The sequence below is a fragment of the Pipra filicauda genome, unplaced genomic scaffold (assembly GCF_003945595.2).
Source record: "Pipra filicauda isolate LSUMZ 115617 unplaced genomic scaffold, ASM394559v2 scaffold36_size6622888_pilon, whole genome shotgun sequence".
In the NCBI taxonomy this organism is placed as follows: Eukaryota; Metazoa; Chordata; class Aves; order Passeriformes; family Pipridae; genus Pipra; species Pipra filicauda.
In genome coordinates this window covers 748831-775368 of record NW_024104498.1, presented here as the reverse complement: position 1 = coordinate 775368, position 26538 = coordinate 748831, and the positions used below count along the sequence as shown (strand labels likewise).

Sequence of the window (26538 nt, the reverse complement as noted above, 5' to 3'; positions counted from 1 at the left end):
AGTTTAATTGCATTTTAAACTTGGGCGGAGTGCCTGTGTGATTGTATCTAGAAGTGGCATTGGGTTTTATCTCCCAGCAGTGAATAAAATGAGAGATGCTGCTGTTTTATTTGGTTTCGGGTGAGGGAGATGCATCAGATAGGATGAATTTGTTTTCTTTGGGGTGGTCATTAATTTCTATTCAGTTCTGGATAAGCAGAGCAATTTTTTTTTCTTGTGATTTCTTTCTTTTCCTCTTTTTTCTTTTTCTTTTTTCTCTCCAAACTGAGACCGTTTAGTTTAGCATTTAGGAAGAAAAAATTTGTATGTTTTGATACAGGAAAACTAAAGCTGAATGTTTATCTTTTCCAAGGGGATGAGAAGAGACACAGAGCTGGGAAAAAAAAAAAAAAGAATGTTTTCTGTGGTAACTCCTTATGTTGGATAACATTGGAGAAGGATTTCTGGGGGAGTTTCTTTAAAATGATGACTGATTATTTGGTTTCCTGTGCCGGCTGTTACCCACATTTTTCACATATTTTTGCTCATTCTTATTATTACCTGCAGAGGGAGCTTGTATATGAGATAATCAGAGTAATCAAGGCATTGGGAGCTGAATTGTTTCCAGTAAGTACAATTTCATTTCACAGTGCCTTCTCTGTTATGCAGAGCAGAAAGGCTCTGCAAGACAGCTCTTAAAAAGACTGTCCATCAGTAACAGTAAATAACAGCGGGCAAAAATTTTAAAACATCAGTAAGCAAAAGCTGACTTCAAAAATACTTCGTATTTCAAAGAAGTGCCTTCTTATAAAACAATTGAGAAGCAGCTGAGAACAGTTCTTGCCTGTCGAGGTGCAAGAGGACAGTTTTGGTGCTCTGTGTGACGGGAAGCAGATTTTTTGTTTTATAAAGTGCCTTCTCAGATTCTAAAAATGTCCTGTCAGCACGGGAGAGACAGCACAGCCCTGCCTGTCCTGGGAGCAGCCCGGGCAGGGGAATGTGCTAGCAAAAAGCAGTGGGTAAGTCTTTTCTATTTGTGCAAGCAGGGTTATGAATCAGAATCAAGGTGACTGCAGATGCGAGGCCGACTCTTAGTTTCGCTTTTTCTCTGTTTAAAATATAAAAAGGTGAACGAGTTTCACCCAAATATTATTGATCAGTCGATAAACCAAGCAAACAGTCGTGAGGATTTCTCTCTTAAGCTTCGGTAAATGCAACAAAGAGCAAGTAATGTCATAACCGAAGTTTATTTGTAAATTGTAACTTAAAAACTGGCTTAAAGGATCAGAAATGCGTATTTCAAATAGTGATATTTCCTTCATCTAGCGCAGTGAAACAAATGATGGGGTGTATTGAATGCCTTATAATTTGTATTGTAGTTCTCTGGATGATGAAAGTGTGTTGTCCTTCAAAAAGTTAAGACTTTAGAAAAGAAAATAATTCATTTGTTAGACAGTTGTAGTTGCTGAGCAAGAAGCAGAATAGATGGTACTTAGATGAATTCTGTGCTGTTTATCTCTGGAAAAGTGGTGGCAATCATTTTACTTTAAAATATTTCAGTAAATTTCGGGATGATTTGTTATGATGTTAGGAGATAAAGCAGTATGCAGGCACATTCCATAAAACAGAAACAGCTCCTGTAGTAAATCTGTGGTAAATCCTGTAGTAAATTGCTTCGAGTTGATGTTTGGGTGGGGGGGTTTGTTAGTTTAAACTAACAGAACTTTAAAGTTAACATATGTTCAACCTAACGTGGTCTTGGGGATTTAGTTTGGATTCTCTTTTTAAACACCAGGAAAGGGTTCCCATATCTAAAAGAGCAGCAACTCTGTGTCGATTTATTATTTATACTGGCTAATCCTCGCTAATGTGAAAAGTCAGCTTGTTATTGTAACACCAAATGGCCCTCTAAGTAGGGAAACAGTTAAGTAGATCTCCTGTAATAGGTTGTTGTCTAATAAAGAGATTTATGGTATTGGCAAGGGCTATTGTATAGGTATTACCCTCTCACAGCATGATCATGTATTATCTTAACAACTCAGTGCCACATTTATGTTGAGCATTTTCATAACAGGGTAAGAATATTAGCCACAGCAATTACACTCCAATAGGATTATAATAGTAAGATTTCCAGAAAATATATAAGTGGTGTCTTTCATAGAGATTTTGATAGGTCCTAGGAGTTGGGAAGTTGTATCATCCTTTCTGCGTGGGAAAATGCTGATGTGTTAGTCATGACGAAGAGAGAGAGGTTTGTTCATTTAATCTCGTTGAGGAATTGTGGGGAGGTGATGGACATAATCTTTCTTTACACGGTGTGTCTCTCTCTTCCCCGGTGAGGTAAGGGTGTTGCACAAGCTCCATTCAGGGGAGATTGCCCTACAGTATGAAAATCAACACGTGTATGTCACCTCGGTTCTGTTGGGAGGATAATGTAGCTGGGATTAAGATACATTTTTTAACACCCTTGCAGTTTGAAGGAGGAACAATGGTAATTTAGTAGCTACATTGGAAGAGCCTCCTTCGGTAAAATCATGTTCCTTTTTTTTTTAGCTGTAGCGTAACACATTTTCTTTCATTAGTGCCAGGTTTTTGTGGTGATAAGTAACTTAGATACTTCTTAAAATCACTGCAAGCAACAAAAGTGACAATAATGTCGTACTTGTACAATTTTCATGTAAGTGACATTCAAGCTGTTCCTTAATTCTTAAAATTTTCCATCTGTTTTTTAAGGAAACAAAAAAGTGAGGCATTAATACTCACTTATTTGGCAGAAGCAGTGTACCAGTCACACTGAATAAAACTAAATTAGGTTTTGTCAATAAAAAAGACTTATGGGGTTTAATTGAACAAAATACATGAGGTTATGTAGTCATTTATGAGTAAGTGCATTGAGTGGTGCAGCAGTCTGTGTGGCAGAGTGTGACGAAACAGCCACATATTTTAAGGTATCTTGAGCTATAATTAGTAAATACTGAAAATAATGAGTGTTTAAACAAAGAAAAATAGCTTTATTTCCCTGATTTACGGTATGATAACAAGGTCATTACAAATTAAGAAATTATATAGATATAAGACATTTCCCCTTCACGTTCCATATATTGTACAGATGCATTGGGAGTATTGGTTAAATTTGTAAGACGTGACTTTTCCTGGATGTTTTGGATTAATTCTGTGTATAAGACTTTCTGTAGGAAGATCCTGTACCCGCCTGTTTTAAATTGTTATTGATTACCAGAAGCCAAAGGAAAGATATACATGTTTCTTTTAACATGAAACGTTCCACTTCTGAAAATGTGCAGTAGAAGTTGCACACAGGCTTAAATGTGTTTTTGGTTTTTTTTTTTCTTTTTTTTGTTATTTTTGTAATGGTGGTGGCCACGTGTGGCTTTCTCTGTGCCCCGGAGCTCCTCCGTGTTGGATCTGGTGCAGAACTGTGCAACTTTGTCTTTAGTTTTGTGTTCGGCAGAAAGAATTACGACCCGGAGAATAACATTTTCTATTTTAGACAAGCTCCCGTGGGTTCTTAGATTGGCTTCACTTTTCATTCATTTCGAACTGTGGAAAACGATCGGATCTTTTGTCTGTGAGGAGAAAGGAGACACAAAAGGATGGATGTTACCCCCGGTGAATGTGGAGCTCCAGCCGGTTTCAGAGCGTGAACTGTGCCTGCATTGTTGAGGGCAGCCCTTGCCTTGTTACACCCTGGCTGAGAAGGAACCAGTACTTAGGATAAAATGGTGAATAATGCGTAAAAACTCAGTAAGAGGTAAAGCATCTTATCCGTGTTTGACACTACAATTATTTATAATTAATTTTCAGAGCTCTTAAATGGATTGCAGCGGATTCGTTTTACGTGTGTATATAATTTAAAAAGTTGTCTGATATTTTAGAAGACAGTTTCTACGTTTGAAAGTGGAAAATATATGCAGAAATATTCTTACCAAATTGTTAGCCTTATGTGCTCTCCTGAAGCGTTTTTGGAATATGTATCTATAACCAAGATAAAGATTGATCAGTTTTCTTTTTGTACAAGTGCCATAATGAATGGCTTCTTAAAATCAGTATTCTTCTGTTTGCAAGACAACAGATCAAAACACAAATCCACACTGTAGTCATTTTACTTGCAGTGTGCATTAGAAATGAAGCCACACTGAGTTATACTTAACTGCCCACAGACAGCTGACCCTGAAGAAGGGGCAAGTCTTTCTCTTCTTTTATCTTTTTTATTATTATTTGTATCTGTCTGTTTGGAACAGCAGTGCTGTTATGACTAATAAAGCTTTTGTATTTGGCAAATGGGATGCAAGTAATCAGCAGTTCCTGGCTCCTGAATGGAAAATCTGCCGAACGGAGCACATAAAACCAGTGTGATCTTCCAGGTATACCTGGGAATAAAACTATGCCTTATACTCCTGCCATCTGTACAGAATTCATATATCCTTGCTGCATCTTCACTTCTAATAATATTATTTCTGATTACAGTGATGTTTACAGCAATGTTTAGACAATGGTGTGATAAGACAAGTACTGCTTTCAGCCTGTTTATGAACATATGGTCCCTTAGATTTTAATTAAAAAAAACCCCACAATACAGTGATTTACAGCAAAATCAGTGTCTTTCTGTTATCTACCTAATTAATGGCCAATTGAAAAGTTTAGGTTATTTTAATTATATTTAGCTTACTTTTTTCCTCCAGCAGTGACTCATCTTTGCATGTGATATATTGCTAAGATTCTGTAACCAATAGATTTCTTAGTTCTTACGTATTTTCCACAGAAAATCACTCAATATACGAAAAATTATTTAAAACTATTTTTGTTCAATACAATTTTACGTATTTAAAAAAAAGTTACCAAAGTCCCAATGTTAATTGAATCGAAGTCAAATAAATGAAAGTTTTATAGTAGGTCTGCTGAAAGCTATCCAGTAAATTATTTCTGTGTGTATTTTTAAATAGATACATAACCAATACACCACATAAAGCTGCAGCATTAACAGATTATTAAAAGTAATTGGTTAGGATTTATGAAAAATATGTGGGGCAGTGGGAGAACTTGCTGTTGCAGTGCTGTGGTTGAGCAGTTTGCACGACTGTGCTCACAACCTCTGCACAGGTGAGAGATGGGGTTAATACAGCCTTGCTCTCATCATTTAATCACAGCCTTTATTTAGGTTATCTGAAGGGAAACTGTGCATGTAGGAAATATTAGCTGCTGTTAAACCAAATGGGCAAATGTGCTTGGTGGAATTTTACTGGGGCTCCCAAAGGATATAAAGAAGTAGCTCCTGGTATTTTGCTCTAAAATTCACTCAGGTCCATCTGACTGTTGAACAAGTTGTGTTTTAACTGCAGTGTTGGTGAAACACTGTGAATACCAATGTATACAAGACATTTCCACACTGCCCCACTCTCCACCTGAGGAAAAAAGCAGAGGTGACACCTTTTTTACTGTAGGCTCGTGGCTTGCAGCTCTCTGGAGGCTGATCTGTGGCTGTCATCCTGTGGGCAGTGGTGCTCCCCTCTGGGAAGGGGTGAGTCCTGGCCTGCAGCTCCACATTCTTACTATTTCTTTCAGTTCCTTCATGGTAAAACAAAGGTGTGATTGGGACTGATTTAGCTAATCAGCATGAACTGGAGGTGGTCCCATCTGCCCTTCAGCCTGAAAAGCTGCCTGTGATACATGAGTGTGATTGTTGGGGGAGCGTGGTGTGTGCTGGCTGCAGATGAAGAGCCTTGGAAACCAGGTTTGTCCTTTTTCTGTTATTCACAGTCAAAAAGTCAAAATCTCCATTTTAATGAAGACATTTCAAAGAACAGACGGGCTGAGAAAGATATTGTATTTCTTTACATGCTCCTTCCTCTTAAACGTGGAAGAGCCCCTAGGCTATAAATTAAAAGTGTTTTACCCTGTGTAGTTGATCTCAGGCTGCCCAGTCGCTGTGAGGAGTTAGAGTTTAAAAAAAAAAGGAATTGTAAATGGCTTGGTGTTTTCATGGCTTTCAGTCTGTGGTTATCTTTTGTCCCTCTCCTGTCGTGTTTTTGTCAATATTTTCCTTTCACCTAAGAACTACAGCAAGTGGGAGGAAAAGTAACTTGAAAGAATGTAATTATGCCAGAGATGCATTTTCATGTGGGAACCTTTACAATGCCTTCATGTAAATGACATTCACTATGGAAACCATAAGAGCCCTTACGAGCAGAAGGGTTCATCCCTTTAGTTTCTCTTGAACCTGGAACAAGAAGAGATGTAGATTTGTTTTCTTTTTTTTTTTTATTTCAGAAGCTTCGTATTTGTAAGCTTTGTTGATGAGTCTTCTAAAATTTAAAATTGTTTTGTAGTGTTGGTTACTATCCCTACCACATTCTTAAAAATTAATTGTCCAGTTGAATAGTGTTTCCCAATCAGCTTGAATTATTGATGTTTTGGTCCTTAGTGGAAGAGCAGTGGTACTTTTCCTCCCATACCACAGCCTGTTCAACCTCAGTTTAATGACTTGTACTCCAGTACCTGTAATAGAATAACGGCACAAAAAAGAAATGATAATTATGACTTACTGACTGAGGCTCAAATTGAAAAGCGGGAAATGGACTTTTGTGTAAGTTCAGGCTTTAAGAAATTGGTGCTTTGTGAACGTTGAAGCAATCAGTACTTGCTGTTTGGAAGTAAGAGCTGTTAGTGGTCATTTCAAGATAAATACCTTCCTAGAGAGGAATGCAATTTAAATTTAGCATATTTAAATATGAATATATTTTTGGGTTTAGCTATCATAAGCTCTTCTTACAGCCCGTGTTTTTAGTAAATATTTTTGAAAGTGAATGAAATAATAACAAAAGTTGACCAATAGTAAATATGTGCTTGTCAGTATGTATATAGTTGGGTATGCTTTGTCTGTGTCTTTATTAAAATGGTACTTATTTAAAAATACAAAATTTCCACTTCATCATGTGATAAAATTGTGAGGCAGATCAGGAGAAGAAATGCCTGTTGCTGCTAGCCAGGAAGAGCCTGTTTTCCTTCCCTCTGCCCTTAGTCATGCTGGACTGTACAGCTGCATGTTCTAGTTAGGCTACATGTTCTAGTTAGTAAATAACAGCACTGTGGAAAAGCTAAAAATTGGTATTTACTTAACTATTGTAAAATAATTCTGTCACTGTGAATTTGTTTTCTATTTTGAAGACAAGAAATCATTGGGGTGAAATGTCCAGCTGTTAAAAACTTGTGCTGTGCTTGCTGCAAACTCTTCTCGTATACTGCACCATGGTAGACTTGGGTTGGGTATTTTTATTTTTAAAAGATCCATAAAGCTGCTATTTTTAGGTAAAAAGTGTCAAATCACCTTTTGGCTGAAGAGATATTGAAATAAAACTGAGTAATTTTTGGAGAATATGTCGATGACCAGGCAGTGTCAGGTGAAGTGTTCTGTCATGCCTCCGTCTGTTGCTTCTTGCATATCTGAGAAGATGGACTTTAAAGTTTGACTTGGTTTTTTCCTTTCCATTTTTGTCAGTATTATTCATCATCCTGTCTTTCTCTTTCTCTTCTTCCAGAAATAAATTCTCAGTTAGCCCAATAGTGACCCATAAATAAACTGTACGCTTACTGCTGTCACCACCTCTTCTGGATTTGATGTTTAAACAAAAAAACCAACAGCAACAAACCCCAAACAAATGAAACAAAACAAACAAAGAAAGCACGGAACAGGCAATAGATGTGTTGAAATTGTCAGCTTTTTTAAAAACTATTATTATTATGGCGGAATTACGAAATCATCAGTCATTTATAGAATATTGTTATGGCACTGTAAAATCATCATTTATAGAGTATGGTTTCTTGCAGAATAGCAGATGTTTCTAAATAATTGTGTGCATCTCATTGCCCATGTGTGCTGGCCCCTCTTGTAGCATCGAGTGCCTGTGGTCTCTCTCTCTGTCTCCTCCTTTAGTTCTGCTTTGACTCGTTCTCCAGACAGTTCCATGGATGCTGATGTGGGTTGGTGGGCCTTCTGTAGGGACTAAAAAGCAAATAATTGCAGTCTGTGTAGCCTGTGGTTGTGTCCTGGAGAGGAGGAAGTTCTGTCCTTTGGATTATGAGAGGGTGGCAAGTGATCCTAAGTGCTGGCAGCCGGCTTGAAGGAAACCAAATTGCACTCAGATATTTCATGCTAGCGGGTCTTTCCCTTCTCCGTGCGGTGCCCCATGTTTTCTGATCCCTGTTGACTTGCATTCCTTCACTGTCAGTCTTCCTTTGCTCCTTCAGCTGCCTCTTTATCGTGCTCAGGCTCCTGAGCTGTCCCCCGTGGCTGGGCAGGGTGAGCCTGCCCACGCTCTGTCCCCAGGCCTTCCCTTTTCCATCTGCCTGCCTTCCTTCCACGCCCTACCCAAGGGCTTTCCTGCTTCCTCTGCGCTCCAAACCGGCGAGGGAACACCGTCTTCCCGCTCTGCCTGCTCACTCAGCTTTGTTTTTCTCCTTCTCTTTCTTTTCTTTTTTATTCTTTTTTTGTTTTTTTCCCAATCCCTGGCCCCGTGGTGTGACTCTCACTGATTTCTGGTGAGTAACTGGCAGCACAGGGGAGCCTACCTGATGATGATTTCATTGTGCATCTGATTTGTAATCTGTTGCAGAAGTGCCTGCAATGCTGAGGGCTGATAGTGTTATTTAGGGTTAGAAATTTAAAATATTAAAGTGCATAGAGGACCAGCTAAATCAAGGTGGCTTGCTGAGCGTGTGTACAGCTTGCATGGTTTTGCCAGTGTGAAGGTTGGGCACGGTACAATATCTTTGGGCAAGATGTGAAATACGGTGATCCAGATTAGTTTTTCAGATTGCTGAATGGGAAGCTGGTAAAATGGCATGCATTTTCTTAGCAGGGACAGCTTCTCTTAAATTTGCCTTCTATCTGTTGAGCTGTCAGCGACTCTGTCACTGAAGGCTTAAAGCTATATTCATGAAAACAGGAGTTTGCTGGATTTCAAAGAAAATGCTATTTTTGTTAAAAGTAGCGATCAGACCAAAAGGTTAGACTATCATCAAAGTGTCTGTAAAAATATGCTTAAGACCCCGTTCTGTTCTTGGCTGTCACAAGAGAAGATGACTTGTAAATTGCCTTTCATAAAAGTGAGTTTGATTTAAGGTATTAATAAAATCTAAATTTGTGCATTCTGGCTGTGGGGACCGAAGATTTTAATTTAGTGAAATGCCAGAACAATTTTTTTTGTGCTCAGTTTGATGAGTGTTATGTGAGAATTCCATCTTGCTAAATTAGGGCAGACATATATATTACAGTGTTTACAAACTGTTATGATTACAACCTGTTAAATTTCATATTTAATATTCAGTCATCTTTGAGAAAGAAAGTCACCTCGTTTTTGTCTCGGCGCTGTTGAATTCTCGTGTTAAAATAGATTAAATTTCAAATGTTAATCTAAGTGACTGTGGAAAGTTGTGACCTGGATTTGAAATAGCCATGAGAGTATCAGAGCAGCAGTAAATCTTCCAGAACGTGTCAGGCTCGCACATGGCGGGGCCGTGTCTGATGTGAGAACTGCAGTGCAGGCGGAGGAAGAGCCGGAAGAGAAGGTCCTGTGCCAGTGGCGTTTTATTCTAAAACAAAAAAAGCGAGAATCCGTCACTCGAACATAAAGCCGTGGTTTTACAGGCAGCACACAGTAACTTAATAAAAACTTCCTTTAAAATGGTAATCTAACATTCAGGCTGCATTAAGCCAGACTGTGGCACGGAGGCACCTGGGTTCCTAATCCTCGTGTGCTTCCTCTGGCAGCAGTGATTCCAGCTGGGAAATATGGGTGGGACCTTCAGGTGCAGCTTCAGCCTAAAGAAACCATCAGTTTGAGGAAGATGCAGACGCTAAATGTGCTCACCTTTTTGTTTTAAGCTTTTTCCTTCTGTCATTAAATGACTGGGTTATTTTCTCAGCCAAGCCTGGCTTCAGCCCTGGTTCTGGGTGCTTTAAAGCCTGATATCATCTGAAGATCCTGAGTGTTAGTTGTCACCACTGGCATTGCTGGAATCTTTTATTATCTTACTGCTTTGATTTTCTTCATCTCTCTTAAAACGTGTCAAGTAAGAATGTGGGCGATGTCAGGAGAATACGGTAATAATAATTTTTAAAGCACTATTTTGACTTAGAAAATAACATTAAAACAATCAGGTTCAAGCAAATCATAATGGAAGAATTGGGGGAATTAATTGATAATTAAAAAGGTATATTAAATATTGTCTACATACACATCTGATCCAGTTTGCCGTTCTTTTATGTATAAGGATATTTTTAATACAAATTTCTCATTTCATAAAAGGAATAAATGAGCTTGCAGATGCTGGCCCACATGTGTCCACACAACAAAATTATCTTGGGGCACCATACAGAAGTATTCTAAGCGTTACAATATCTATTATTGTGAAGCTGACTATTGATTCTTTCCAGTTTCTAAAAAAATACTAAGATTGTAGGGCTTGCACAGGAAGAGCCTGAAATGCTTCACCTTTTTTTTTTTTTTTTTTTTTTTAAAGCATTTTAAAACCTGCTTTCTAATAAACTGGTAACAGCGGCTAGAGCATGACTCTTTTTTTTATTCACTGCAGGGAAGGGGTGATTGGCAGCCCTGGCACTGTCCTGTCCACAGCTGAGCTGCAGGGCTGGAGTTGCCTTGACAGGGCTGCACCTCAGAGTTTGGGCAGCTTTTGCCAACTGTGTTCTTGGCTCAGGCTGATGTTACACGTCTCTCGACTCCAGAGCGTGCTCACTTGCCAAATTCTACCTAAAAATGTATGCTGGAATTCCTAATTAAATAACCCCCTCGGTATTTATTTTATTCCTTGGGAAGGCACTCGTTCTTCCACAGCAGAAATACAAATAAAAAAGCCCAGGGTGGATTAGAAAGTTATAACTGGGGTAAGGAGAGAAATTGTCTCTTGCAAACAGATTGGTAGCTTTGGTTTCTTATGAGTATTGAAATTACGTGACTTTACCAGGTTCTTACTTGAAATTCTTTGCATACGTATGTTTTTTTTTTTGTTTATTTTCCAAATATTTTGAAAATTGTTCCACTACATGGGATAATTGCAGTCAGTATATCATTTTGGTGGGTTTTGCTGCTAGATAGCATTCCTGGAGTCAGTCTAAGTATTGTGTAAGCTGCCTTACTGTAGCCGTGAGCTAAAGTTACCAGTTGAACGATAAAGGTATAATTTATGCCAAACCAGACTGGAAGCTTTTTGAGAAGACTGATAGCAACTGCTTTTATACATATTGCTATGTAAAATGCCTATTAATGTTAGCAGATGTTGCACTTTAATCCCCCGGAATGATTGTTCGGTAGCAGCAGGAGATTTATTAAGCTTGAGTTGTGTGAAATTGTGTGTGCATAAGCTGCTATTTAGATTGTAAAAATGCCATTGAAAACTGTTAAAAAGTTCTAACTGTAATTGGCAGAGAGGTATTAGCTGTTTTAAAAGAAGTATATGTGTACCGCTGGCCCTTTTGCTGTAACCTCTTTATCATTTATCTTCTTGTATTAATGTCACTGAATTATTAATTCATGAGCAGGGTTGGATGGGGTGAAGGCACTATTTAAATGTGTGGCACATGTATCCTTATCGCTGGAGACATGAAAAGAGTCATTTTGTGTTATCTGTAAAATGGAAAGGACATTTAAAATTTCATTTACGGTAATCCACTTCACTTCCCAGTAAAACACCTAGATTATTGCTACTATAATGTAATGTTCTTATTAAAATTTTGTAATCTTTCCACTTTCTCACTTATAAATACTGTTGATAGACAAATGTAGACTTATTTTTTTTCTTTAGTTGCACATCCAGTTCATGAACTGCAGCAGAATGTCTGAAGGAGCAGGATTTTAATAAAATACCGATTCACTTTAATTTCTAGTAAAAGAATACAAAATAAAGGCCAGTGAGTATTTGTAATCATGAAAGGCTAAATAAATTTTCATATAAAATCACAATGTAACCGAATTAAAGAAAAATATGAATTTTTTTCAAAAGAAGCAGCATCATTGTCACATTGAGCCACCGAGAGCTATATTACTTAAAAGAAATTGTTAATGTGTGACACAGAGTTCTTGATCTGCTTGATGAAACCGCAGAATATCAGAGGTCACATCACTGCCGAAAAACGTGTTAAAAATGTATCTTAAATTTCATCTGTTCGGTGTGGATGGTTTTAAAAAAGTTAAAATGTATGGCAAATATAATGTTTTCAGTCATTCCGGTGGAAAGAGTTCATTCTCTTGAATACTTTAAAAAGTATTCATTCTCTTGAAAAATTCCTTGCCTGAAAGCAGTTTCAGGGCACTTTGTCCTCAAGTGCTCGCCGTGGCTGGCGTGGCAGTGCTGGAGATAACCCATATTCCATTTTGTTTAATATTTAAAAGATATCACTTCACGCTTCCCTTTTCACCGTGCACGGCAAAGACCTTCCCTGTTCCCACAATACATGTTGTTTTTCCTTCTGCCTCCCTGCAGAGGAGAAAATGTTGTGTGGGCTGCTGGGGAGAAGGGTTTTGAACAAGTGGCAGTGCCAGTAGAAGGAGCTTTTCTGTTGAACTATAATTTAGAGCTCTTCTTGCTCCCGACTTCTGCAGATGTAATCTTTTTAGTTTCCTGGCTTAGGCTTTCTACAAAAGGAATAAAAAATTAACTGGAATAATTTCTATCTGTTATAGTTTGAATAGATAAAAAAGGCCCCAGTTTACCTCGACTGAAGGAATGTTACAGCTCTGGTGAATGACTGGTAGTCATTCAGCTGCCCTGCACAGTTAAGGAGAGTCACCTGAATGTTCATTGCTTATTAAATTGTACAAGAAAATCCTCTTAACTGCAGTTGCACCATTAGATGCCTCGGCAGCTCTATCATCCAGTGTCAGAATTGAATCCTTTGTTTCACTGCAGAAACAGGCCCTTTCTGAATAGATCCTGAAGATTTATTTGCCATATTTATTGCAGTGTAATATTAGATATTACATTTCTCACGTTGTTGGTGATGTGCAAGCAGTAGCTGTGTAATTCAGTAGTGTACTTGTGTGTAGGTGCAAGGAAGAGAGTTAGTGCAGTCTGTGCAGTAATGTCATATATGGCTTCTCACCCTGGAGTTCCTGTTGTGAGGGCAGAAAAACAGGGAGTTGGTTGATTTTTATTTCATGATATTAGTTTTCAGCCTTCTGAGTGCTACTGGTACGTAAAAGTGGTGAACCTGAAAGATGTGTCTTCTGTCACCGTCTGCTGCTTTTTCTGTATGTCTGAAGTACACACACAGGTCCTCCAAAGGCTGATGTAAATTCAGGGGAATTTCTTCCTGGAGGTCATACTTGCCTGGAGAATCTCCTGAGTGCTTAGAAAGTAGTTAAAAGACTTCTTCCCTCCTTCTGCTGTCAAAATTACGAGTTTAGTTGTGGCTGTTGGCCGAGTATGGGATGGTAGCACACAGAACTTCTCAGGTTTCTCTGCAAGACACGATCCACTACATTTTAATAACTAAATGGTTTGGAAAATGCAGCTTTATGGAATTACTCTTAGAAGTTTGTTTGGCAGTGATTTTTAGTGGAACTAAAATGTGGTCTTCAGAATGTTCTGACTGTCGGGCTGCTGGTAAGAAAACACAACTCTCTGGCCATTGCAATATTAATTGTGCTTCAGAGAAAAGAAGCAAAGCTAGGAATGACTTAAGAAGGGGTTCTTTGAAAGAAGAAAAAGAAAAATGCTTAAGTACAGCATGTTTTAAAGCATAATTAAAAGCATGCATTATTGAAATGGTCTTTCATAAAATGCATTGTTGTGATGCTGTGATAAATTTTAATACTCAAGGATATGACGGAAGAAGAGATATTTAAAAATAACTTTCTCCTGCTGTCTATATATAGTCACAGTTTTTTCCATTTCTGTGCATGCTCATCTGATGTATTTTATCCTAGGTTACCTCATTGCTCCCAAGAAATCCCTTTTGGTAATATTGATGACCTAATATATGACAGATTTTGGTCATTATTATTTCATTTAGTGGTAATATGTATAGACCAAGAGGGAATCTGAATATTGATTTCACTGAATGGCTAGTAACAATGATTTATGAGTCAAGGATTCAGTGCAGTGAGCCAAACACAGCAGAGATTGCATCTTAGGTGCCACCATTGATTTTGTTTCATATTTCACTGCACAATGATTAGGCCATGGTCTCACAGATTTTAATGTTACAACCATATTCCTCTCTAAGCAAAGATCTGCCACAAGGTACACCCAGTGCATGGTGAGTGTATCTATGGGCCTACTGCTTCTGATTTTTTTTAAATAATAAATGTTTTTCAGTTGTGTTTAAATACTTGGTATTTCTCTGGTAACAACAGAGGTTTTTGATGGATTTTTTTTAAAACAATCAAAAGTGATTTTGCTGCACACTCAAGCTTGTTCTTGAAACTTGAACCATATAATTTAAATCAATACAGACCACTTAATATGATCATAAGTACAACTGATAGAAAATGATTGCTTTAAAATGGATGCTAAACCAACACCACCATGACTCTTTTTGATAATATTCCTTGGCACACGCCTAGAGAAGAAGTTTTCAGCGCGGCAGTTTCTGGGGAATTGGTGCTACCAAGCTGAGGTTTGTGCACGAGTAGCTGATGCTGAGGCTGCAGAGCCATCCCCCAGCAGGGCCGGTGTGTTGGGGCTGTGCAGTCCCCACTCACCTGGTTATAGCGTGGGCAGGAGTGCTGCAAATGCAGGGATAAAAATGTGTTCTTGGCTGCTCTTGCCTGCAACTTGATTTTATTTTGGAAGTGAGTAACTCGGGGGTGTTTTGCTGGCTCTGTGCTGGTCTGTGGAGTTGTCTTCCTTCAGTGTGTCAGCTGTGAAAAGCAAATCATCATAGAACAGCCTGGGCTGGGAGGGACCTTAAACATCATCTTTTCCAAACCCCTTTCCGTGTGCAGGGATACCTACTGCTAGACCAGGTTGCTTGGAGCCCCATCCAACCTGGCCTTAAACACTTCCAGGGATGTAGCATTGGCAGCTGTTCCAGTGCCTCACCACTCACATGGGGAAAAAATTCTTCCAGACATCTCATCTATATTTACCCTCTTTCAGTTTAAAGCCGTTCTGCCTTGTCCTAACGCTACAGCTTGTAAGAAGTCCCTGTCCAGCTCTCGTGTGGTCCCTTTAGGTACTGGAAAGCTACTTTAAGTTCTCCCCAGAACCTTCTCCAGCCCAAACAGCCCCAGCTCTCCCAGCCTGTCTGCATGGAAAGGTGCTCCATTCCTCTGAGGAGCTTTGTGGCCTCCTCTGGACCTGCTCCAACAGATCTGCATACTTCTTATCTTGGGGGCCCCAGAGCTGGATTGAGAATCAATACCAGAACTCATTTCCCTGCTTAAGCCCAGGGATGAGCAGCCATGAAGCAGATCAGATGTGTTGAAATCCTTGCAGTCAGTCAGAGAAACACCACGTCGCTTCACAGGTACCGACACGTCTGACCACAGTCCCAGGACTTAGTTCTGTTTGTTTTGTTTTTCTGTCTGCTTCCACTTCAAATAAGTTCTCAGCTGTGAAAAACAGTGGATGGGAAGAAAAAAAAAAAAGAAGAGATCAGCTAAGTGGCATAACAGCTTTGAGAAATACGGGCCTTTGCAGAGCCTTGTCAAGGCTGTCAGCAAACAGTTTGCTGTCTTACAAGACTGCTGTGTCTTTGGTTGATGTCAGTCTAGTGTGTTTTTTTTTTTCAAGGGAGAGAAATGAGATCTTTAATATAAATAGATTATTTTGAGGATTTCTCTTCTCTGAGAAGTTTGAAAAGCCTTTGAATTTTCTTCAGCTGTTACAATTGCTTCTTTTGGTTTGTCATACGGTTCTCAATGTTTTTTACAGATACTCATTATTTTCTTGTTTATTTTTGATGTTCATAAAATCTGTCCTACATAGGTTTGAAAATGAGAGCTATTTGTTTTGCAGTTTAATGAAGGGAATGGCAAACAGCCTCAGCCTGTGCCTCTGGTGTCCACAGTGATCAGCATATTTAACACGCTCAGCATGACACTAAGATATTACAGCCGATAACGGTTGTAATGGACTTACAGCATCCCTCTCCCTCCCCTCCCCTTTGGATGAGGGGGATTTGTCTTTGAGTCCCCGGGAAGCTGTAGTGACACAGAGGGCAGCAGTGGTGGAAAGGTTTTACCTGCACTGCTGGAGTGGAGGTGATCTCGTGTAGCGGCGCGGTGTCGATTCCGTGAAATCCAGGGAATTTGCGATGGGGATTGAGTGACACCCCCCTGGATTCCGAGCGGTTATCAAAGGCAGAAAGACAAATTCGGACTTGGCAAAAGGAGAGTGCCTGGAGCCAAAAAAAGCCATTCTTATTAGCACTAGCAGAGGTTTACTTTGCTGGCTTATTGAATGAAAGCTCCCTCGAGTGCCCAGGCTTTACCCTGTGCTAACAAGCAGGGGCAGGGCTGGCTGGTTGGGCAGGGACCGCCGTGTGCCCTGCCCGGAACACACGGCAGTGAGGCCCAGCTGAGCCAGAGCGCTGGTGAGAAAAGGAAATCTTTGTCTTTTCCCCTCCAATCCTGTTTATTTTCTCTGTGAATGATTGCAGTAGACCACGGAGGTGCTGGGGACTGATGGACTGAGCTGTGATGTGGCACTGTTAAAATAGTGTCAGCGCACTGTTCAGTGGCACAGCTTGCCCGGGTGGGTTGGGTGTTTGCAATGATCTGTTGCACTGCTGAGCTGGGAACTCGGGCTGCTGTGGGGTGGGTGTTGCCACGGTCTTTCTCAATTGAGGATACATTTATTGTGCCCCGTTTCAGGCACTCCTCAGGCACGGGCACGTCGCTTCAGAGCACAGCACAGCTCAACGCATTGAAGTAATTTCTTTTGTTGCAAGATTGGCTGACCTTGGTCAAGTCTTGTTCTTACTATATTCCCTTCCCTGATACTGTATTCTTTCCATGCAACTTGGGAAGAGATGTTTTGGGTTAGAAATCCAGTGTTCAAGGTGACAATTAATAGGGACTGTTGAATACAGAATTGTAGATAAGACTCCCTGCTACCTTTTGAGCATTAAATAGGTTTTAATGGAAACGAAGTCTTTGTCAAACCTTTTAGACAGAGCAGGGTTAGCCTTTCCTTTCTCTTTGCAATATGCAGTTTGTTTAATTGCAGCAGATCAGGCACTGATTGTTTACCATAGGTAGTACAAGGAGGCTAACTAGATCAGTGTGGAGTCTTGCTTGTCTTCAGGGTTTTTTTCGTAAGGTCTCATAACCAGAACACATAACCAGATTTTCTACAATCAGAAATTGTCGCACTAATGCAGAGTTATTAATGTAAATCAATTTTTGAATAAGCATATTGAAAACTCTGGGAATAACTCCTATTGAATGCATCGACGGTACGTTCAATGTTGAAAAGTAGAGCTGGATCTCATTGCAGATATGTAGAAAACTGTAGCTCTTGGATCATAAACAGTATTAGTCTCGTTCTAGTATTTTACTAATGCAGCTTAGTTTTTCTAACCACACTGCACTAATTAAATTCTTATGTTACAGATTATAGGAAGTTTAACTTTTTTTTTTTTAAATTGGGAAAGCCTCATGATGGGAAAGCACGTGAACACGTGATTTCTCAGGAGACTAAGTAGTCTATTATATTGTATGAATATATATCTACTCACCCTTGCCTCCTCTTCCCCCTCCTTTTCTCTGCAGAGTGTCTCAGATATATTACAGAATTACTTAGTTTCATAAACTGGGTTATGAAAGGCGCTGGGGGTGCTGCATGTGTGGCAAGGTAGGTCACACAGGATTTACAAGGGGGACTGCCTGGGTCCTGCTGGTTCCTTGGCATGTACGAGCTGTGCAGCTGTGGCTGATGTTCCTTACCTTGCTGTGCCTCATCATCTGTAAAGCTAGTATAAATTTTATTTCTGTAATGGGGATGTTAAAGCCTGACTGAGGTTGCAAGTGCTCTGCAGTGTTTCTAAGATGATTTGGAAAATTAAACGCTATACTCTAAAATACATCAGCATTAGTCTGAGAGACTTCTAGCTACAGAAAAACATCCTTGCTTAGCTGGAAAGATCTCTGTGTTCCCCTTTGTCTTAATTGCCTGCAAAGCTGGATAGAACAGGAGGGAAGAGGCAGCTTTTGAGCATGCTGTGTCAGTTGGCCAGAAGCTCTTAAAAGACCCTTTTTTGGCTTTTGAAAATAAAACCTTGGGAAGGTTAAACAGAGTAGAGTTGGGACACGGCAGTCCTTTAGAGGTCTTTCTCTTCAAAGATAAAAGTATTTCAAGGAGCATGCTTGGAGCAGCTTTCTCTTATCTCTGGGGTGCTCTTGAGCAATGTTGCGGGGAGAGGGGTGGCCAACAGTGGCGTGTATTCTGCAGCGGTCGTGTTCTGCCTGTAAGGAGTTTCAGAAGCACAGAAGAACAAGGAAGCAAGGCAGGGGCACTAAGATATTCAGGACTTGGAGCACAGCTTATGAATACAGTATGAAGAGATGCCCAGTGCATTTGCAGTGTACAGGTTTGAACATTAACATTTCTGTTCCTGATCTCGCCTTCTTTACCAGCGCGTACGAGAAGAACCTTAACAAGGTGAACCTCTCTATTCCAGTGGAGGGCTGGGGTTTTTTCTGTGGGAGACTGCAGTATGGCCCAGAGGTAGGGATTTAAGTTACAACTGGAATTTTCTGGGCAGCTTTTGTTGCACTCTGAAATTCAAGCAACCTTTTGCTCGAGGGTGTTTCTCTCTGCCCCCCCATGAGCCGAAGCATTCAGCGACCCAGAGGAAAGGTTTATTAAGGTCTGAGGGGAAATAACTTATTTGCTCAGGACAGCCACTCGCTGTGGTCTCCTTTTTCTGTTTACAGAGAAGTAACTTAACACATCTTTTCCCGGTCCTACTTGTTTGGTTTGGGCTTTGTTGTTGTTTTGAGGTGCCCCCAGCAGTGCTGTGTCGCTGACAGATGGATGGGCAGAGGGACTGGCTGACAGCAGTGTCTGCAGTCCCAGTGCTCTCTGGCTCCAGCTCATGTCTGGGTGCCTTTTCCAGGTTTAGCTTTTGTTACACTGATGAATGGTTGGTTCAGGACTGCAGTGTTCTTTTACTTGGAACCACGCAGAGTTTCTCAACTACAGAGGTTGCATTAAAATGGTTTGCTGTGAATGTTGATTTTTATTCAAAAGAAAAGAGGCAAAACCAAACCCTATTGCATCAGTTTTTAAACACTGTTTCATTTTTTCTTGGGTTTTTAGGAAAACATATGTTACTGATAATTTGGTAGGGGCTGGTTAGTTTATTTTCAATTCTGTTTGCAGCAGCATAGTGAGTTAAATTCTATATCTGTAGGCTACAGCAATCTAAAGAGAACAATATATTGCACTAAACACTTAAATTTGTCCTTTAAAATATTCTGCATTTATTCTTAATAGTTTCTGTGGTTTTGATATCACAAAGACATCAATATCCTTTCAGAAACTGTAGTTTCTTATTAAAATAGCTATCTCAGTTTACAAGGTCAAGAACTCTTACTCAATTGAAAAAAGAAAAAGGGAAGAGTATTTGGCATACATTTTTTGGCATACATTTTGCAGCTGTTTTCTAGGGAGATGTTTGGTCTCCCCTCAAGTGGTGCTTTGATTACTGTTTTTGTTTTTAACATAATTCTTTCCTTCCTCCCCCCCCAATTTAAAAAAGGCCCACAAGAAAGGGATGAGTTTGAAGATGACAAGGGACAGGTATGTCACTATCCACTTGAAGTGGATGGAAGATGTCTCAAAATCTGGGAGTGCAGCGATATGTTATGGAAATAACAATAAAACTTGAGTCTCAGGAGGCCAAAATCTTCTGGACAGACTGGGAGCAATCAGAAGGCTGACTTAATTTCACTTTTAGCCGTTATTGTTTGTCATCTGTTCTCTTGGATTATTCTTATTGCTTACTGAAATTATGCTGATTAGTCTGTAGTGTGTGTGAAATAGTTTTATGATTTTTCCTTTGGGTGCTACAGGTGAAAAATTAATCCAAACTCTTCCCAAGCTTTTAGCTGAACTATCTCCAGGGTTTTTTTTCAGAGAGACCATGGTGGCATTTTTTTCTTCTTTACTCAGCAGGAGCTCCTTTGCAATTGTAATTTCTGCTGAATGCAGTGCATCCTTTGTGGATTTTTAGATTTATTTGCTTTTGGTTGCAAAACACTCAGCCCAGTGCGAAAGATCTGGAGGTACAATGTGACTGTCTCTTCCTGGCTGCTTCTGGGTTGTCCTGTAGCAGCTGGTGCATCACCATGAAAATTAAGGTCCCACTTTTCCCTCTGGGCACAGGGGTGTGTGCCAGGGAGAGCCACACTGGCCGTCCTGTGCTGAAGGGCTTTGTTTGCTGCTCCGTGCTCCTTGTTGAAATATGTGTGGCTCAAAGTGCCTGCCATTAAAAAGCACCTGTCTGGAGTTGGAAATGGAAAGAAGTGCTCATTTATTTTAATGTATAAATAAACAAATAATCACTCGGCCTCAGCCGTCAGTTTTCGTTATTTCCCGGTCTGAGGAATCACCAACATGTTGGTGTTGTGAGGGGGATGCCTCACTTCTCTTAAAGAGGAGCCAAGTAAAGAAGCCTCCTCGCACGTTTAATAATCTCCACAGCTACATTGCCTTCATTCAGGGCTGGAGAAATTGTTCTGTAATGTTTGCTGTTAATTCCCACCCCTCTCTCCTACTGGAAAATAGTGAGTGTCAGTCTTGTTGCTGTTTGTGTGCTCAGGGAACAAATTTATCATTGATTAACATTGACTGTTATAAAAAGTGTTACACTCTCTACTTCTGAAAATGATCTACAGTTCATAGCATTTCTTTAGCTGGCATTTTGTGCGCTTCATCCTTTCCAGTTCTCCTTGCCAAAAGGGTAAATGTATTTTTAAAGCCCTCAACGTGCTCCAGTACTCATGAGAATCATAAGTGGCCCTTGGATCCTGCCACTTAAATTTTTACAGAGTCATTGTTACATGGTTTTAAAGTAACATTAATTGGAGATATCTCAGCCCTGTTCATTCATCTTGGAGAGACCAAGCCAGTGTGATGTCGGGCTCAGCTCTTTGCATCTGTGATTGCCACAGTGTTCAGAAAGTTGTTCTCCAGGGTTGTTTCACGTATCTGTAATACGTAGAGCCAGCTTTCTACTTAAAAATAATTTGTTTTTCTATGGATGTTAATTTTTCTCTAGCTTCCCAAAGTCTAATAGGCAGGGCTGAAGCATGACCTTGCTTCATACAGTGAGATATGGGAGAGGATGTACGTCGTTACTCATTTGGCTGGTGAGAGAATGGAGTCATTAGAGAAAGGGAGCACTCTGCTGTCAAATCTTCTATCACAGCTACTGCACTCTATCAGTGTAATTATATTTTTCAAATGCAAATGATAGCTCTAAGAATTCTTCATCGTTTACAGGAGCAGTTCAGTTCATGTTTCTCGGTAGGAGACAAATCTTGTTCAAGGCTAAGGACAGGAGAGTCTGATCCATTATGTTGACTCCCTTTTCTCTGAAGGTGTTTATTGGGTAGAAATAGAGATAACTAAAGTCGTGTGAAGAACCTTCCTCACCAAACAGGGAACTTTGTCAGCAGAGTTGCTGTTCCTGCCTCTCTCATCCAAGGAGGGAACCTGTGTGGAATGCTGGAGCCATGACAGGGAGCAGAGCTGCACACCTTCCTGCCGAGGGGACTTGCTCTGTTGTTCTCAGCCACTCCGTGTTTCGAATCTCTGAGAAATATGGCAATGCCCTACATTTAATTTTACTGTGGTTCTTGGGGGTAGAGGAGTGCAGGTGGTGTCAGATTTGGGCAGTGGGAAAAGCTTCGCTTGCCCATCTGCACATCCAGTTCCTTATATTCAGAGGAAACGTTCTCCTGTTGGGTTTTTCTAATGTGTCTTACTGCAAGTACATCAATAACGTTGACACTTTGAACTCTAGCTTGTATCATTATTTGGCATTCTGTTTAGTGTTCACTGACCTTGAGAGATTACATCCCACAAACCTGCTGAATTCCCAGATACAGTGCAGGTGTTCTGTCAGTTTTACTAAAAATTTCCAGTTTGTATCGAGTAAAATTTGATATTCTGAATTATTGGTGTTCAGTTAGTGATGGAATTTTTTCTCTCTTTTTCTTCCAAATCTTCTGCTACTCCAGGTATGAAGATGAATAATGCAGGCCACTGGTTTCGATGATGCTGGGCTTTTATAACTGGATTCATTAAGGAATACAAAGAAAATTCTTACAGGGATCAATAATGGTGTCTTCTGGCTGCAGAATGAGAAGTTTTTGGTTTCTGCTCCTTGTCAGCTTCCTGCAGTGTACTGAAGGTAAGCTTTAGTTTATTTTTTTTACTTGAGTTTGCAGATGAGTTAAATGGACTGTACGTTAATTTCTGTCAGATCACTTGAAGTTTGAGGATGTCAAACTAAACGTATTTATAGCATATATTAATTTATGAGACTCAAACTGTCCCTTTTTTAATGAAAAAAAAAAAAAGATATTTTTTGGTTTTGATAGTGTCATATGTTTAAACTGAAGTGACGGTATTAACATCCTTGATTAGTAGGTGCCTTATTTTTGGATTCTTCCTTTTTCTATTTTCATTGCACAACAATTTAGTAGGAATGTATAGATATGTTAAACGTGATATAAAACAACTAAACAGTGAAAATGAAATACCTGTTTTACTTTTCTAATTTGGCTTGATGAAAATGAAATGGCAAACACTTCATTAATATTAGAACTATGCAAGTTAAATTTCAGGAAATAAAGCTCCAAAGTTCATACAAAAATAACATCTACTTGAAAATATTCTTACTTTTTTTAGAAAAGGGAAAAATACTTCACTACTTTCAAATGTGTTTAAAATAGCTCTTAAATCAAAGAGATGAGGAAGGAAAAGAATTTTTTTAAAAAGTTGCAGTATCTATTCTTTGTTCTGTTTTTCTTCATAAACTTTACTTTATCCAGCTAGTCTGTCTCCCCAGCTGCTCTTGTGGCCCTTTTAATAAACAGAGAAACATGAATGAACAGGAAAACATGGTTTATGAATTCTTAATTGCAAATATTCATCTAGAACTTGAGGGTATTTCTGGGTGTAAGCTTTTTGATTGACTAGATTGCAGGTGAAAAAATTGGTTTAGTAATAAAATAGCATCTCACATTATTCAGTAATTGGTATGTAATGTATAGGCTTCCTTGGTGCATCTGTGGTGTGATCTCACCGGCTTTTAAAGCAGATACATTCTTTACCCTATCAAAATTCTTCGAATTTTAAGGCTAGATTTTCAGAAATACTTCAGGAAAGCTACTCTGCCTCCTCCACTCTTCTTTCTGAAATCTATATAAATAACTAGTCCCCAAAAATAGCAAACCCCAAGATTAAAAATTGAAATCTGCAGTGTTCCACGCTCACTGTGTCGTTTCCTGAGCTTTAATTCCAGACTGCCGTGGCTGGGGCTGTGTGTTGTGCTGACAGACCAGCTCTGCTGCAGTGAGTTGTCCATGTGGATGTGTGAACACACACACACACCTACCAGGGAGAGTCCTCGCAGCCTTCACAGAGGGGCTGAGCTCGGGGGAATCTCATTGAGCTTGAACAGCTTTCACAGGCAGTTCCCCCTTCCTGCCCTCTCCTCAAGTATTGCCAGGATGTGTCAGAAGACTGGCATTTCCCAGGGTGTGCTGCAGCTCTGGGAAGGCTCCATCTCTGCTGGGATCTCTGGCCTGGGGCAGTTGTACTGGCTGTGTTCTCCCTGTCAGTCGGGTCTGGGGGCTTGGCTGTAATCTTACTTTTAGAGGGAGGTAGGGACGGACAGCTGGAAGGTAAAATGCTTTTCAGCCTCTCTCCCAGGTAAGAAAGGTGAACGTGGATTAGGAGATTGGAATTACAAACCTTATGACTGGCTGGTTTGGTTATAACTGGGGTTAATTATAAAGGCACTTGCGTTGCAAAAGTGGTTGCACTGGTTGAAACCAAAGGTGTAGACACCTATGTAGTAGAGACATCTATGGTGGTTTTTCTTCTGAAGTTTTAAAATACTAAGGAATTTTTTTTAATTATTGCAGTTGTTTCAAATCCGTATATTTAGTGCATTTCACAAAGATTCAGGCACTTGCAGTTTAATGCTTTGTGGTGGTTGAAAACATTTGAAATCAGAAAGGATTTGGTTAAAGTTGCAAACAGCATGCTGTGAAAGAGTGTTTTATCTGCTGAGTTTGGAAAGGAAATAGTCAACTCAGAACTTCTGCAGATTGAATTTTTGCTATTTGCAGATAGTTAATTTCCATTGTCATCTGTAATATTTCAAGTCCATTCTGTTCTGTCCCTGTTTTTCTTGCTTGTAGTAGCCAGTAGCAATCTTCTGATGCTTCAGTTGTGAATTTACTTTTTTAAAGTCTGTACAAGAGCTGCTTTTTCAGCTAAAAGAAACAGGAAAGGAAATTGGGAGCAGATAACAGAATCATACCAAATTAATTGTAAATTCTTAAAATAAATGAAATACTGTGGCTCTGTATACTGGAAATGAATATTAATATAGAGTTGGCTTCCAGCCACAGAAGCAAAATGAATACTGCATTATTACACTTTCTCACAAGATTACATTGCCTTCTGCTTCAGTAATAAGAGATGCCAAGTATAACATGCTTTAGTAGCACTTCATGCCTGGAAGTACGAACATGAACAAAGGTTAAAATAAGAGCATCTAACTTTTGGTAGAAATAAGAAAATCTTTAACTCTCTTGCTTGGAACTGACGGGTTTTTTATAGAATCTTGTGTGTACGTGCGGGTTGTTGCAGTTCGTGGGGGAGATAAAACCTGGCCGAGTGCCCTGCTGTTACATTTTAGTGTTTCTGTACAGCTAAATGGGGAGAAGGGAGGGGGAGACCCTGGGTGTGGACAAGTGATTCATTTGTTCGTGTAATGAAACATTTTCCAATCAAGAAGGGGCTTCATTACTCTCATAGAGCCCCAACTTTAACTCACCAGGGAATTAGCAAGCAGGCACAGTTATACGAAGGCTGTAATTTTATTTTACTGCTGCCTATCCAGACAGGAGTCGTATCTTCAGTTGAAAAGGTCTTGGGTTTGCTTTGTTTTTCCTGGCTGTGCAGTCCAGATGGGATTGCTTTTGAAGCAGTCCCTTCCTTCAGTTAAAATGCACCTGGAACAGACAAGTGCCGGCAGCTGGAGGGGAAAAGCACACTGAGTTATCATACACTGCTGATAGATCTGATCAACAACAGGTCAATATTGTTGTGCCCAGGGTTGAAAAATGTTGTTACTGCCGTCAACAGCAAGCGTTGCAGCCCTAAATGAGGAAAAGATGAGAGGAAAAAGGAATGAAGAGCTCAAGTCATGAGCTTGAATATTAATGTCATTTCTGAAAGCATTTTTCTGCCCCTTTTTCCTAGAATATGCTGCTATAGGCTGTGTGTAGCATATTCTGCTACGGTTCTGTTGAGAAAGGCAGGCTGAAAGGACTGCTTTGAGAAGGGGTTTGGTTTGGACGTGGGCAGGAGCTGTGGGAGTCCTGCCCTGTGCCTCGGGCAGAGGGAGCTCCCTCCAGGGCTGTGCCAGAGCCCCATGTCTGTGAGAACCCCCGTGTCCGTGGGGAGCCCCCGTATCCATGGGATCCCATGTCCATGAGGAGCCCCTGTATCCATGGGATCCCGTGTCCATGAGAGCCCTGTATCCATAGGATCCCATGTCCATGAGAGCCCTGTGTCCATCAGAGCCCATGTCCGTGGGAGCCCCATGCCTGTGGGATGCCATGTCCAGGAGAGCCCCGTGTCCACGGGAGCCCTGTGTCCGTGGGATCCTGTGTCCATCAGAGCCCCGTGCCCATGGGGATCTCCGTGTCCGCGGGATCCTGTGTCCATCAGAGCCCTGTGTCCATGGAATCCCATGTCTGTGGGAGCCCCGTGTCCATCAGCGCCCGTGTCCATGAGAACCCCATGCCCATGGGAGCCCGTGCCCATCGTGGCTCTCTGCCCTCACAGGACGAGGTTCGTGCCCCTCTGAGTCCCTTGCAGTTGAGTCCTGCACCTTTACTTACCTGTTTTATACGAACTTCAGGAAATTAATTACTTTTGACACCACCTCTTTTTTTTTTTTTCTCTTCTCTTCTTACCCCCCCTTCTTAATTAGCTGAAATCATCCAACAAGTTAAAAATTATCTGAGAAAATACAGAAAGTCAGAGAGTGAGATCACACATGCCTTGTTTCCATAGCAAAGCAGAGTAGAAAGCTTATTATACATATTATTGGTTTCTCTTCAAGCAAGTTAAGACAGATACACTAATATGCATATGAAAAAAAGATGTCAGAGCTAAACAGTCTGGTGAAGATTGGTTTTTGGACTGTGCAGGTTTCGATATTTTAAGGTTTATCTTGCTTGCAAAGTCCACCTTTTTGACTAGCTTTTGATGCTATTTGTTTTCATTCTCTTCTGCTGCTTGAAAAGCACAAATGCTTGGGAAGCA

The 26538-nt window shown here is 40.2% G+C and overlaps 1 protein-coding gene across 19 annotated transcripts in view; it reads left to right on the top strand.

The window, feature by feature from the left end:
* The window catches only part of ADGRL2 (adhesion G protein-coupled receptor L2), a 378099-nt gene that overhangs the window by 230071 nt on the left and 121490 nt on the right, over positions 1-26538 (top strand). For 18 of the 19 annotated variants that reach the window (XM_039384678.1, XM_039384661.1, XM_039384662.1 and 15 more), the window contains one exon: positions 22206-22378. In XM_039384678.1, coding sequence (XP_039240612.1) covers positions 22306-22378 — 73 coding nt within the window. In that variant the 5' untranslated portion in view covers positions 22206-22305. Of the gene's footprint in view, positions 1-902; positions 999-22205; positions 22379-26538 lie in introns of those variants that run through there. The other variant, XM_039384663.1, reaches the window with a different exon arrangement.